Below are 14,383 nucleotides of genomic sequence, written 5' to 3'. Positions count from 1 at the left end.
TCCGTGCGTCGCTTGCTAATAGCCAGTCCTTTTTACCTTCTCTTACAGCCCACATGCAGTCCGACGCGACCTGCGTTTACTATGGGAAACGAACCGCCTGTTAATAATACCCCATCCCGATCATATAAATCACCCCGATACCCGCCCTGTATGTATGGTATGCCCTTCCAGGTGGTCGCCGTACTCACAGTCGAGTAGGTCTACACATACCACGTCATCGCAGAGGATGAGCACCCTGCAGACTCGGGCAACCCCAGGGATGATACCACTACGCCTCCAGTTGCGACGGCTACTGGCTCGTATCGCTCGCTGGGGTGGCATGACCTGAGTGCAAATCTGCATCTGATGACAGTTCGAGTGGGTCGTGAATTCATCAAGCGACCGCTCCACTACCAGCACTTATTACCTATAGACGCTCTTGTACATATACCCATCATCAGGCTGGTTCACCCAGATGTAGTCGAGCCGGCCTCCCTCCACATTGAACAGGAATCGCCCGTCGAAGACATGCCCCGCCCGCCGAAGCGGAAACGGTGTCCGGACACAGAGACTGATGAAGTTCCTACCAAGAGAGTGCGCACGTCCGGCACTGCAAGCGAGGCGTCCGAGGTCGAGGACGGCGTTCCTTTTGGACCTCACCCAAGGTGCATGATCACTGGGTGCGTGTCTGCTGATGTAGAGGCGTGTTATATACTGCCTCCAGACATGCCTCAGCTATTGGTGAGTTGGCATGACTGCTACTTTGGCTTTGTGGCTGACAAGGTGAATCAAAAGATTGACTACATGACATTCAACATGTGTACCGACTATGACACCTTCCTTTGTCACGAGCCTGAGAATATTATATTCCGTGCGTGATTGATATGGCTCCCTCCGTCCTTTGAAAACTCACCTACCGCATGCAGTTCGACGCGACCTCCGGGAACTGTGGGAAACGAACCGATTGTTGATGATACCACATCCTCAGCATTTAGAGCATTTCGAGTATTGCACTGTATGTATCGTACGCCCTCGACCAATCGTGTGCTTATGGCGACACAGGTGTACAAGTATTGCGTCATCGCAGAGGACGAGCACCCTCCAGACTCATGCGCGACCATGCGTCACCCTATCACACCTTCCGTCATGACGGCACCATGTTCATATCGCTCGCTTGGATGGCACGAGCTGGACGCCGACCTCTATTCGATGGCTTTTCGAGCAGGTCGGAAATTGAGCAAGCGACCACTGCACTACCAGCATATCTTGCGGGAGTTGTTGCCCCACAAGGAGATCAACCATGTGCACATCATAATCTGTCAGTATATGCAGTGGGCAGACCCACTGTCTTCAGACATGGTACCCAATAGACGGTTATGGACAACCGGCGAACTCTCACCCTGTCCTGATGGTTATTACCGCCGCCCCTTGACCGAATATTGCTCTCCCCTGTCGGATGACGACACAGCCCGCTTTCCTCGCCGATTTCGGCCAGTTGTCTCAGGGATAAAGAGGAAACGTTCTCGCGACACCAGGGTGGACAGTAAGGCCTGCACCATGGAGGAACAAGTAGCCAGAGTCCGTGAGTGGTGTCGGGATTGCGATCAAGCTCGAGACGAGTGGACGATAGGACTGCTTGCGGAACCTGAGGACCCAAAGTTGCTCATTTATCAACAAGAGGAAGTGAGAGATGTGGTGCCTGCTGTAGAAGCACCCTGGTTGGAACAATACTATTTATCAAGGTATGTTCTCTGGTAGATCTGCAGGTGCAAGTGTGACTGACGTCGTCCTATCCGAACTAAAATTATACAGAGACGGTCCCGAGTTTTGACATCCGGCCTTATACCTCATTCTGTTACGCTTTGCACACGCCGGACAAGTCTTGAATATACCCAGAAAGGTCTATTAGGGTCGACACGCCGTCGCGATTGGAGCCTCTCCGCTCTTCACTGATGAGCCAGACGTGCTCCCTGGCCGTGCCTGGCGATTCTGGCAAGGGACGGGAAGTATAGTTGTATTGAGGAGCATTGCATTGCCTTGGTCCCCTCATATTCGGTATATTCTTCTATGATGTCTGTAGCTCTCAGGCTATCAGCTGCATCTCGGAGTTTATTGCCGGCGGTGGCGGTGGCATGCAACTACGTGCGTGGCGTCTATCAGGCGTCGATACGTACCACCTTACTTCCGACGAGAACATCCGGTATGTTGAACCTGTGTCCATCTTGTTCCGTTTACTGATATCCGGAACACAGGTTCTTGTTATTCAATGAACGATCCCCACCAATATGGCCGAACGGAATTCATTCGCCAGACATCAAGATCTGACTTACTTCGCTTTTGAAACCCGGGCATCCCTAGCATACTCGAAGAGAATGGGCTATGCTACATGACAATCGCTAGCAGCAGCACGACTTACAATGCCAACTCATTTGACAATATACCCGTATGTGCATACGGCAGCAATTTGGTGTTGGTGACTGACGGAAAAGCACTTCAGGCCCTAGGTAGACTGGCCCGTGGGCATCAGCTTTCCGTATATCAATCTGCCTGTCTTCTGCGAGATGCGGCAGTCGATCTGTGGAATATGGAAACTGCAAGCATGTGTCGTCGATGCTGATCAATACTGCAAATCATCTTCCCCGACTTCCAATTCCGCTCCTACAAGCGGCAGGCTTTAAGCTTCGAAAAGAATTGTAACTCCTTTTACTGCCGTTATGACCAAGCATGGCAGCTGATACCGCCTTGCAGAAATGGTGGCCACTGATCGCGCCTTCCGCGCATTGCTGCAACATCAGAACCACATGTTGTACAATCAGGACAATCTGCTGGTATCTCTGAGCCATGCACATAGCTCGCCTCATTCTGTTGACCACCTCAGACACCTTCTCGTGTTATCGTCAGCAGTCGCATATGCAGTTCCGTTGTAGGCGGCGGCAGAGACTAGGTAAGAGACGCATCTGTTGGGCAACACTGGCGTTTCCTGACTCAGTTCTACGGCTAGATCGTGGTGTGCTGCAAGCATGGGAACATAACGACCATACGCGGCAGCTCAGCTCAACTGTGGCGCTGCATTTATATACCCGCTTTAGGAGGAGCGCGACTGAGTGCGCAGCCCCTATTCGGACCTATAGTTTGTCCTCATTGCATTGTAAATGAGAGCAATGCTGTAAGTTGATTCCTTGATCACGTCTTACAAGCCGCTGATCCTATCTCCAAAACTGTCACCTCCATCAGTTTAGCGTCCTCTCAGTCGCAAGTTCAGATTCTCGCTATGACCTAGAGGTTTGTTTGATCTGATAGTCGGACAAACAGACTGTCTTTGCACGTATTCCACCAACGAGTGATGCTAGACACCATTCGGCGATTGGTCTATTGACGAAGGGCCTGGTGGTACTGCTGCATACAGACATCGGACCACTCCACGATTGTCGAGGAAAATCCACGCGACCCTGCACGACCAGGTGATCGCTTTATACCCAACCGCTTCCTCGCTACAGAGGCTGAATGACGGCATCGCCGCGCTCTCTTGCTCGGCCTCGCACTTCAAATAGCTCTCGTACTGGGCGCCCGAATGGCTCAAGAGCAATCCAAGTGAATCGGCTGCGCGGTCCATGTGCTGAGATTGCCGCCCCGACGCTACCATGGAGGATCGGCGCGACTCGCACCGAGGGCCGATGATACAACCACCCAGTATGTGAGCTGGCTTGCTCGAGCTGCCGTTATCTAACCTCCTGTAGAGTTCCACCACCTCTTTATGTTGAAGCTGGACTAGACACGAGACATGTACCCACCCGGTTTTCCCTCAGGAATAGTGCGATACGCTCGAGAGACGCGCTCGCTTCACGATACCTCATGCATCATGCCGTGCTCAATCTTCCTAGTCGCTATCCTTGGTCCACGCACTGCACATAGAGCCCCCATTCCGCGACGCTGGTGCTCTCGTTCTCGTCGATTCCTCGAACCCAACGGGACGTTTTCCTTTGTTCACGTGTTAGCAGCTATGCGTGCCGTACTCACTCGTCTTCTTGCGAAATCACAGGGACGATGTTCTGACACATCAACATGGGTCCTTGGAGAGCGTGGCTCTACATGTAGCAACAGGTAATGGACAATCGGCCTATCTGTTCTTCGTAAACAGAGGGTCACGGAATATTAGGCTTGTGAATGTTACAACACTATTACGACAATGTCATCTTATCGGCACCTGAGGGCTCGTTGTGATTGTGCTCTGGACTCAGGACTCGGCGCATGCGGTGGCAGCACAAGAGTGGACAACTATAAGGAGGCATACAATGAGGCTGAGCATGAGTGTCATGGCTAGTACGCGACTGTGAAGTCGGTGAATGGATGACTCCTCAGATGTTCACGCGTCAATGAAAAAGCACAGCTGATTAGTGGTCTATTCATGCAACGAAATGCCGCTCACAGTAGCAGTGCCGCGGAACATCGTAAGGGAACGGCAGGATTACGTTAGCTCACATATGGAATCACACTGTGCAGTCAACGGCTATCTGCAGGACGAACTCACTTGCCAATGCCAGCAGCGTCGACTAATCGCCAGCATCATTGCCCATATCCAGTGGGATCCAGCACATGGTGGGCTCGTATGCTCCGGGTCCCCCCGGAGTATTGACAATCTCTAGAACAGTCTCCAAAGAGCACGAGTTGCGTGTCGAAGAGTTAGCATCTCGTCTTGCGCGGTTGGGATTGTCATCACAAGCTAAGGGGCCAAGGACCTGGCAAGGATAAGCTCACTCAAGCCTACGAATATCGAGATCGGGCGAGGTCGCGCAGACACAATTCCGGGCTATGAGGAAGAGGCAGCAAAAGCGAGCATAAATACTAGTTTATTGTGGCCTCGATCTTCCTGGCAAAAGGGTAGTAGATTGCACAAGACATGTTGGTAGCGGAACGGCCGCTTGATGAATCTCCCCGGAACATCATAAGACGGGGATTGGTGCTCATACGGGCGATCAGGAGAGTTGAAGGACAGGCACTATCTCAGGCAGCCAGCGGCAATAATCAAGATCACGATCGACGATGCAACATGCGTCAGTGGTTCACAGCGATTAAGGCCTAGCTCACCCCTTACGCCGATGTGCAGCCCTCTCTGTCTGGGTTTTAGATTCAAACAAGACTGTTCTCCATAAACATAAACGCATTCCAGCGGCTATCTAGTTAAGATTACTATGCACCAGCGCATGGACGTGGCAACAGGCCGCGTTATGTGCTATGTCCACGCCAGGTGATAGCATCTGCTGCAGCGCACCCCACCCGCACGGCCGACCCACAGGACGACATATATATCCCAATGTACAGATATTCACATCTTCCACAGCTCCTACCGCTCTCGCCGAGTATTCGCTCATCCCATACCCTACAGCCAAAGCTAAGCTAACATGTCCCGCCCCGCACCCCGCCCGCGACCAAGCTCGGCCGCCACCGCCGACTCGCGCCCCCCGCCGGCATCCACGTCTCGCCCATCTGCCTCGGCGCTATGAGCATCGGCGACCAGTGGGGCCAGTACGGCATGGGCGAGATGGGCAAAGACCGCAGCTTCCGCCTGCTGGACGCGTTCTACGCCGCGGGCGGCAACTTTGTCGACACCGCGAACACGTACCAGGACGAGACGTCGGAGCGGTTCCTCGGCGAGTGGATGGCCACGCGCGGCGTGCGCGACCAGATGGTCGTCGCGACGAAGGTGCGGCGGTGTGCTGCGTGCTGGGCCGGGAGCGTGCCGTGCTGATGCGCGCGCGCGGGGAGGTCAGTATTTGACGAACTACAAGCGCGCCGCGGACCTCCCGCAAAAATCAACGTACTCTTAAAGAGGCGAGCGAGAGATCTATCGAGGTAACGATCGGACTTCAGTAGGTGTGCAAACGACAACTGAAGTCCGTGCCACGGAACACCGGGTATATAGCCAGTCGCTACGCGAGGTGAGTGATTGCTATCTCGGGAGAAAGTTCAAAGAAAAGGGGAATGAGGTTACAGGTACAGGGACACCAGGGGCGCATCAACATCGCGCCGATCCTGACGCGATAACGCGGCATCATGCATGCGCGCGCACACGCGAATCGGTCGGACGCGCTTGGTCGTTAACACTCCCCCTCAAGCCGGACGAAGTCCGAGGAGGTGTGCGAGCATCGCGACCTTGTCGCGCACAAGAGGTTTCGTCAAAATATCCGCCACCATCTCGTCGGTTGGGCAGTACGCCAATGTCGCGCGCCCGGAGCTGATCACCTCGCGAATGAAGTGCTATCGAATATCGATGTGCTTTGTGCGGGCATGAAGCATGCCGCTCTTCGCGATGGTGATCACACTTTGATTGTCCGAGTATAATGGCGTCGGCGTAGGCAAAGGAGAGGTGAGTTCAGCGAGAAGGGAGCGCAGCCAAAGCATTTCGCGGGAGGTATCCGATACGGATATGTACTCAGCCTCAGTCGTCGATAATGCGATGATGGGTTGCTTGCGGGAGCTCCAGCTGATGGAACCTCCCGAGTATAGGAATACATGGCCTGAGATCGAGTGACGGTGAGGTTGCGAGGCCCAGTCTGCGTCCGAGTAGCCAACGAGAGTATGCGAGGAAGTGCCGAATGTCAAGCGTAGGTCGCGGGTCCCCTTGAGATAACGCAGTACACGTTTGGCGGCGTCCCAATGAATAGGTGCAGGGGTTGCCATGAACCGCACAAGGGTGGAGACGGCAAATGCGATGTCGGGGCGCGTGCCGATCGCAGCATACATCAGGCTGCCCACGAGACCAGCATACGGCTTGCGTGACATTTCGTGACGGTCCTCGTTGGTGATCTCAATGTCGAAGAGGTTGATATGGGAGTCGAGGGGTACAGTGAGAGTGTGGGCTTCAACCATGCCAAAGCGATCGAGTAGCGTGTCGATATAAGAAGCCTGTGAGAGTGAGATGGTGCGCGCAGAACGATTGCGATGCGCTTCGAAACCCAATAGCCAGCGGAGCTCACCCAGGTCGACGATCTCGAAACGAGACCCTAGGTCGTGCTTCAGCTTTGTCATGACACTCTTCGAGTTCGCAACAAGAGTGCAGTCGTCGACGTGGATCACAATGATGATAAAGATCGTCCCGTCGAAACAAAAGAACACACCGAGATCGTATTGGCTTCGTGTCAAGCCAAATTCAGCCAGTAGCTCGCAGACCTTCTGGTACCATAGACAGCCGGCTTGCTTGAGGCCGTAGAGAGCCTTCAGGAGCTTCCAGAGCCAATGTTCTCTGTTGGGTTGTGCAAAGCCGGGTGGTTGTTGCATGTAGATAGTTTCGTCCAGGTCGCCGTTAAGGTACGCATTCTTGAAATCAATCTGATGGATCTCCCAATCATTAGCAGCTACAAGCGCAAGCACGAGTCGGAGCGAGCTGAGACTTGCGGTCGGGGCTGCTGTCTCAACGTAGTCGATTCCATAGACCTGCAAGAAGCCTTGCGCGCACAGACGAGCCTTGAATTTTGCGACATTATTGTGCTCGTCACGCTTCTTCTTCAGCACCCAGACACTGCCTACAATATTCACGTCCTTTGGTGGCTCGACAAGCTCATAGGTTCCCATTGCTTCGATCTTTGCGAGCTCTGTTGAAATGCGCTGACCCACGCGGTCAGGAACGAGCTCGCAAGCTCGGGCGCGCGAGTAGCCGGGGGCCGGAGGCCCCTATCGTAGTATATAACGACCCCGCGCGATGTACGTACTACACGCGATTGTCCCTTACGGGCATCGCTACGCCCATGGACAAACGCGCCCCACGCCGTTCGCACCGTTGTTCCAACAAGCTCCTCCTGCATTGCAATCTTCCAGTCGTCACACTTGGGACCGGCCATGGCTTCGCGATAGGTGGGCTCATCTCCAGCCATAGCTGCAAGAGCATGAGCAGGTTTGTCAACCACTCTCGCAGCACCCTCATCAATGGTGAGGTCGGCATGTTCAAGGATGCTCGCAGGGACCTGCTGTGCACCTCGTCCGCCAGTGGTACCTGCTCCGGACAATAAGTCCTACACCCATTGAGATGGATTGCGCATGCGCTGGCTCCGCCGTGACATGGGCGGCTCAGCTTCGACTTGTCCTGCTACTGCATCCTGGTCTGCACTGTCAGAGGCAACGGTAGGGGTGAGCACATTCGGGATGCCTTCAGGGATCAGCTCCCCCTCAGCTGGAATGTGCATAGTGATAGGAGTGGCCAGAGGGACGTCCACAAAGCGAACATCACGCTCAATAGAGACAGTGTGCCGGTCGGGCCAGTAGATATGATGGGCCTTGCTCTGGGCATCGAAGCTGACCCAACGACCTTGGCAAGACTTGGGGTCGAGTTTGGAGGCAGCATCGACATGGACCCAGACAGGGCTGCCGAAACGGGGTAGGCTGCGAAGATCAGGCTTCATTCCCGTTGCACGCTCATGTGGAGTGGAGCCTGGTGTATTGCAGGTTGTCGTGCGGTTATGAAGCCAAACAGCATGCATGACAGCTTCACCCCATAGCGCCTTCGGAAGGTCTGCATCGAAGAGCAGTGCACGGGCATGCTCAACAACAGTCCAGTTGAGGTGCTCCGCCTTGCCATTCTGTTGAGGAGAGTCATGCAAAGTGAGACAGCAAACAGTCCCCTCCCCCTCGAGGTAGGCAGAGAACTTGTCACTGATGTATTCACCACCACGGTCGCTCTGTAGCTCCTGTATAACAGAGACACCCCATTGCGCCTTTACCCAGGCATTGTATGTCTTATAGCGGAAGAATGTGTCACTCTTGTGTGACATAAGCATCACGACTGCCTCGTCGGTGTGATCGTCCAGGAACAGGACATAATATTCCTTTCCTGCAAGCGTCCTAATGGGGGCTTTACCCCAGATGTCGGTGTGGACTTGGGCACCATAGTGATCGGCCTGAGGACTAGACCGTTCTGGCGGGAAGGGCTCCCGAGGCTGCTTCGCCTTCACGCAGGTCTCGCAGAAGACTTGATCAGTGTTTTCAAGATGGATCCCGGTGACGACCCCATCCTGTATCATCTTCTTCAGCGCCGGGGGATATGCATGTCCCATACGGCAATGGAGTTTGTGTAAGGTGAGAGATGTAGCCGCAGTGAGAGCAGCCGGATGGGGAGCTTTGAGTTTGACAGGCGTGGGTACGATTGGGTAGAGTCCCTGTCGCTTGGGAACAACAAACATGGTATTGCCTTTGGGGGATAGAACATGATAGCCACCCTTTCCGAATTGAACACTAAGCCCGGCATTGGCTGTGCGACTAATTGAGATAAGGGCGTGGGGCATACTCGGTGTGTAGAGAACATCCTTGAGGAGGAATTGGATTGACTTGCCATTGTGTGAAGTTGTCACGTGCACATTGCCTTCACCAGTAGCGTGGAACACCCGCTGTCACGAGTTGGTACGGCGTCTAGCCATTTTTTAATTTTTTCCTTTTCGCGGGCTCAAACCCGTGACCTCTGTACTACTTGCCTGATATGGACGCATCGTTATCTACTGTACGATTAGATTAGATGGGCGGCAGTGCGCGGCACAGCTCGGGCTCCGCTGATACAGCCTCCCTGACTCACCGGCCCCCAGGGCTGCGTCAGCATGCTGCGCACGGACCAGCTACACACGGACCAGTGCGCACAGCCTGCCCTTATCTTCCCCTGTATATAAGCCGGCCTAGGGACCTCAGTTTCGACCTCTTGTCCCTAGGTCAGTAAGCCCTCACTTGTATCTCTTTCTTACCTAACTAATATATTCACTTGTCCCTAGCCTTAGGTTTGAGCATAGCTCACCATCGCTTCGGTGAGAATCAGTCGGACGCCCCCAGTTTTAGGCTTTCTCCCAGTCGCTTGACCTCAAGTCGCGACATTAGGTCGAAACTCCCCAAGCTGCCGGTGTCCTCTCAGGACTCCCTACATTCACTTTCCTTTCCCACAGGTCGGGTGGTGCGCACCCCTACAATACTCTACGGTACATACAATACGTAGATAGCCCTACTATACATTGCCACCCCTCGAGGAACGAACTTTTCAGCACCTGCACTTCAGTGGGTGGTGTTTGTCCTCACGGACGCGTGGTCTAGGTTCCTGCTGCATACTAGCCAAAAGCAGTACTGGGCCCCACGTGAACTGCGAACCTCAGGGTCTTCTCGCGCGCCGTAGCGTAAGCTAGTGTAGTACGGCCATTTTAGTACGTGCACCTCCCCGTCCTCCCCCCATCCAACGTGGCTGCCTGTCAAGGCCAAGTTCACGCATTTGACTCTCAGGACCTCATCGACGTCTACATCCCAGACGGTCCTGAGACTGTCATCTACTATTGCAAACAGCAGCCGTGCCCCAACCGGACACCCCGATCGATCGCAGAAGATTACCAGCGCTACAAGGCAATCAGAAGGGCCCAACATCCGCTTGGTCCCTGCAGCACCCTCGCATCTCAATCTGCCTCGCGGCATTCTCGCCCTGTCTCCCCAAGCTCTCGCCCTGTCTCCCCAAGCTCTCGCCTCCCTCAAACTGTCGCCGGTCAAGTACGAGGAGATCTCCCTCCAGACCCTGCGCCAGAGCCTGAGCCTGAGGAGGGTGCAGGTGAAGAAGGAGTCTCGGAGTCCGAGTCCACGGATTCTGCTCGGTCCGCTTCGCCGACAGCGCTCGACCCCACGTCAGCAGTCCCTGACATACGTGACCCCGCCTCCGGGCTTCCTCCAGCGCCTTCACCGCCGTCACCGCCGCGAGGCCGCTCGCGCACTTGCTCCCCTCGTAGTCCGACCAGCAGAGGGCCACCACAGCCGCCTCCGCCCCCGCAGCGTCCTCTGTCCCCCCCCCGACGCCGATAATGTCTTCTCCCGCGACCGCCCCCGACAAGGAGACCCTGAAGCTCCTCCTCCCTCTCCGCTATGATGGCAAAACCGTCATCGAGTGCAACAGGTTCCTGTCGTAACTCCGCATCTACTGGTTGATCAACACGTCGTTGACAACCATCGAACTCAAGGTGCAGGTTGCGATGAGCCTGCTCGATGGCGACGCCCGTGCCTGGGCCACTCCTTACTTTGCCCAACTTGCATTGGTGCAGATGGGTGTCCAAGGGGTCATGACCCCGTTTCAGAACGAAATAGCCTTCACTGCCTCCTTCAAGGCTTGATTCGGTAATCTCGACGACGAGGTGGCAGCACAAGTAGAGCTGGTGAAGCTCTGTGCGGACAAGTCGGTCCGCGAAAAATGCACTGCCGCAGAGTTCTCCGTGTTGTTCAAGGGTCCGGCGGACCGTTCCGGGTATGGGGACCTGGAACTACGCGACAAGTACCTGAGTGGCATCCCCTCCCGCGTCTACCGCAAGATCGAGCTTGAGACCTTCACCACATGGAAAGAAGCTGAGAAGCGCGCCACCGAGGTCGAGCAGATCCTCGACATCAGCCGGGCCCGTTGGCCCGAGCTGAACAACTTCTTCTCGGCCCGAGGTTGAGGACACGGAGGGGCATGTGGTGGTACACCCCAGTCACACGCAGCTTCGGTCAGCATCAATGTGGTGATAGGCGCCAAGCCCCTCTGGGCCCCGATTCACCTCTTTTCGGCAGTCGCATCCCGCCCGGCACTTCGACTCAGTCTCCCAACACTTCGATTTCGCCTTCGACGCTCTTCAACATCTTCGACGGTGCGCAACGCTTACTCGAAGCTCGGCACGGTCTTCCTGATGCCTCGTGCGTAGACCTCGGAACATCTTCCGCATTCGGCGAACAATAGGGCCACTTGACGCCGCTCGGCCAAGCGCGCGCTTCGCTCCAAGCCACACCAAAGTAGCCGGTCTTTCCCAATTGGGTATCGAACCTCGCGGCATGCCTTCACGACGGCTACCGGTCCGAAGTGGCCATATGTTGCCCTTCATCTCCGCGTTCGGCATGACGTCACTCTACCGATGGACTTGGTATGTGCCCCTCAGTGAGGCAGCTTCTTGAGGAACAATGCAAAGCCCCTTGTACCCGTATGCCACTCTCGAATAGTTGTAGCATCCTGTGTAGTATAAAATCTGTCGTACTTCTCTCTAAAAATACAGGATCCGTCCCCCCCCTCGAGTTCAGAGCTCATAAGTCGAGTTCGCCCCGCGTCTAAGCTTCAAAACTGCGTCACTTCGTCCCTCGCTGCGTAACCTCGAAACCTCGTCCACTGCGTTTACTCGTCGATACCGTCTCGACGAATCCTTCGACTTTGACTATTGTCGAAGAAACTGCGAACCGCGCCCTAGCTAAGTCCACCCTATCGAATCGTGTCCCTTCCCTCTACGATACATCGAAGAGCTCTGCCGAACTTCAATCGTCTCCGCTAACCATCCACAGCCTCCGAATAGCTTCGACGACGTGTCGAAGCCACCTTGTACCTTCCCCATCGTTTGTAGCCTTTTCCAAGGGTGTTTTTCGTGTTCACTCGAACCGCGGGACACCTTGCTGCTAACTCCCCTCTCACTAGACTATAAGCCGTCTCTCTAGTCCCTTTAGGTCACACCCAGGTTAGGGGTTAGGGTTTCGTAGGTCGTATCAGCGGCCGTTGGAAAAGGAAACTTCCCCGGCACTTGCTTCGGCTGTGGGAAGCAAGGGTACCGACATTTTGAGTGCCCCAATTGTAAGGACAAGCCTTACACAAAACGCGCCGATGCACGGGCTACGGTTGCCTTGGGATCCACCCAGGCCGCGACAAGCGCCCCCGTCACGACATCACCCTCGGCAAGTATAAGTGCCGCTTTAGCAAAATCCGAGCAATCGGAGCTGGCGGACTTAATGGCACAGGTGAAGTCGATGCGCAAGGAGCTCGAGCACTATTGGGCAATGAAGGAGGAGGGTTTTTGATCCGGTCCGCGCTTCATGCCACACGCGTTGGGCCGCGTATATCCTGTAATAAGTATAGCGTATTGTCAACTGCGATGGTGTACGAATTGGACCAGGGGTTCCAACATTTTCACATCCCAGTTCGACTTCAAGGAAAAAGACGGCACAAAGACATAATCACTATGGTGGACAGCGGAGCCACCACGAAGTTCATCAACAAGCGATTCATTATAGAGAATAAGGTGCAGACACGGAAATTGAAAGAGCCGATTCCGCTATACAATATCGATGGCACCCTGAACAAAGACGCAAGCATCTCGGAAGTAGCAGTGCTACAGATGCAGATAGGAGAACACGTTGAGAAGACGGTGTTTACAGTCACGGACATCGGTCCAGAGGATGTGATCATCGGATTGGATTGGCTGCGAGAGCACAACCCTGAGATCGATTGGGAGGCAGGCTCCCTAAAGTTGTCGCGATGCCCTGAAACGTGCAGCGCCAGGAGGACTGGCCGAATGGAGCAAGCAGCGACTGCGCGTGATATGGGGGTCAGGCCCACGGCGCGCAGGTGTTCGCCGAAGTCCAAACGGTCAGTTATAGGTGCCTGCCAAAGTAAGGTACTCCCGGACTTCAAACCCAAAAAAGATCCGGTGGAAGTAGAGTGGGACGAAGCTAACTTGATCGAGGCCTGGGAGCAAGGTATTATGCTCCCTGGCGCCCCTCAGCTGTTCGTCGCAGCTGGGCATATGTACTCCCAGTTGTTTGCTGAAGAGGAAATCAAAAAGAAAGTCGTCAAGACCGCTGAGGAGTTGGTGCCCAAGCAGTACCACGAGTTCCTGAATGTCTTCTCCAAAGAAGCATCAGAACGGCTGCCCGAAAGGAAGCCTTATGATCATGCGATCGAACTCGTGCCCGGCTACTCAATGTTCCATTCGAAGGTGTATCCTCTGTCGAACAATGAGCAGGAGGAGCTTGACAAGTTCCTAAAGGAGCAGCTGGCAAAGGGTTACATACGGGAATCGAAGTCGCCCATCTCGTCCCCCTTCTTCTTCATCAAAAAAAAGGAAGGGACGCTTCGACCCGTGCAGGACTACCGCCGGTTGAACGCGATCACGGTGAAAAACCGTTACCCGTTGCCGCTGATCGCCGAGATGGTTTATAAGCTCCACGATGCCACACTTTTTACAAAGTTCGATGTCCGATGGGGATACAACAACGTCCGGATCAAAGCCGGTGATGAGTGGAAGGCGGCTTTTGTGACTAATCGAGGGTTGTACGAGCCCTTGGTGATGTTCTTCGGTCTCACCAATTCCCCTGTGACCTTCCAGGCGATGATGAACGAGATCTTCCATGATCTCATCATTGGTGGCAAGATCCTCATGTACCTGGATGACATACTCATCTTCTCTACCAACAAGGAGGAGCATGAGAAGGTCACACGCGAGGTTCTACGCCGCCTTCAGGATAATGATCTATTCCTGAAGCCTGAGAAGTGCGAGTGGGACGTTCCCAAGGTCGACTACGTTGGCTATGTGTTCGGTGGCGATGAGGTAGCGATGGATCCTGCGAAGCTAAAAGGAATTAATGAGTGGCCGGTACCCCGGAACAAAAAAGACGT

At 54.5% G+C, this 14,383-nt stretch overlaps 5 protein-coding genes across 5 annotated transcripts; 2 read left to right on the top strand and 3 right to left on the bottom strand.

Moving 5' to 3' along the window:
• Positions 1 to 198: 198 nt before the first annotated feature.
• On the top strand, positions 199 to 2,304 carry POSPLADRAFT_1158572 (hypothetical protein; the record flags this gene model as incomplete). Its single annotated transcript, XM_024487335.1, has 7 exons — positions 199 to 720; positions 763 to 850; positions 906 to 994; positions 1,042 to 1,561; positions 1,610 to 1,721; positions 2,060 to 2,179; positions 2,232 to 2,304. Coding segments are annotated over 7 exons (1,524 nt in total), but the record flags the coding sequence as incomplete, so codon positions are not given.
• A 1,021-nt stretch (positions 2,305 to 3,325) lies between these two features.
• On the bottom strand, positions 3,326 to 4,294 carry POSPLADRAFT_1158631 (hypothetical protein; the record flags this gene model as incomplete). Its single annotated transcript, XM_024487339.1, has 5 exons — positions 3,326 to 3,747; positions 3,771 to 3,817; positions 3,883 to 3,957; positions 3,997 to 4,064; positions 4,271 to 4,294. The coding sequence occupies 5 exons, from the start codon at positions 4,292 to 4,294 to the stop codon at positions 3,326 to 3,328; spliced, it is 636 nt and encodes a 211-aa protein (XP_024333594.1).
• Positions 4,295 to 5,386: 1,092 nt separating this feature from the next.
• Positions 5,387 to 5,725, top strand: POSPLADRAFT_1158801 (hypothetical protein; the record flags this gene model as incomplete). Its single annotated transcript, XM_024487365.1, has 1 exon — positions 5,387 to 5,725. A coding segment is annotated over one exon (339 nt), but the record flags the coding sequence as incomplete, so codon positions are not given.
• Positions 5,726 to 9,985: 4,260 nt separating this feature from the next.
• On the bottom strand, positions 9,986 to 10,359 carry POSPLADRAFT_1158933 (hypothetical protein; the record flags this gene model as incomplete). Its single annotated transcript, XM_024487383.1, has 2 exons — positions 9,986 to 10,042; positions 10,156 to 10,359. The coding sequence occupies 2 exons, from the start codon at positions 10,357 to 10,359 to the stop codon at positions 9,986 to 9,988; spliced, it is 261 nt and encodes an 86-aa protein (XP_024333592.1).
• Positions 10,360 to 11,015: 656 nt separating this feature from the next.
• POSPLADRAFT_1103779 (hypothetical protein) lies at positions 11,016 to 11,426 on the bottom strand (the record flags this gene model as incomplete). The annotated part of the gene is made up of 2 exons (XM_024483249.1): positions 11,016 to 11,231; positions 11,253 to 11,426. Coding segments are annotated over 2 exons (390 nt in total), but the record flags the coding sequence as incomplete, so codon positions are not given.
• Positions 11,427 to 14,383: the final 2,957 nt, after the last annotated feature.

The sequence above is a fragment of the Postia placenta genome (genome assembly GCF_002117355.1).
Source record: "Postia placenta MAD-698-R-SB12 unplaced genomic scaffold POSPLAscaffold_21, whole genome shotgun sequence".
Classification (NCBI taxonomy): Eukaryota; Fungi; Basidiomycota; class Agaricomycetes; order Polyporales; family Adustoporiaceae; genus Rhodonia; species Rhodonia placenta.
Note: the sequence above shows the minus strand (reverse complement) of the source record. Positions and strands in the feature narration are given on the sequence as shown.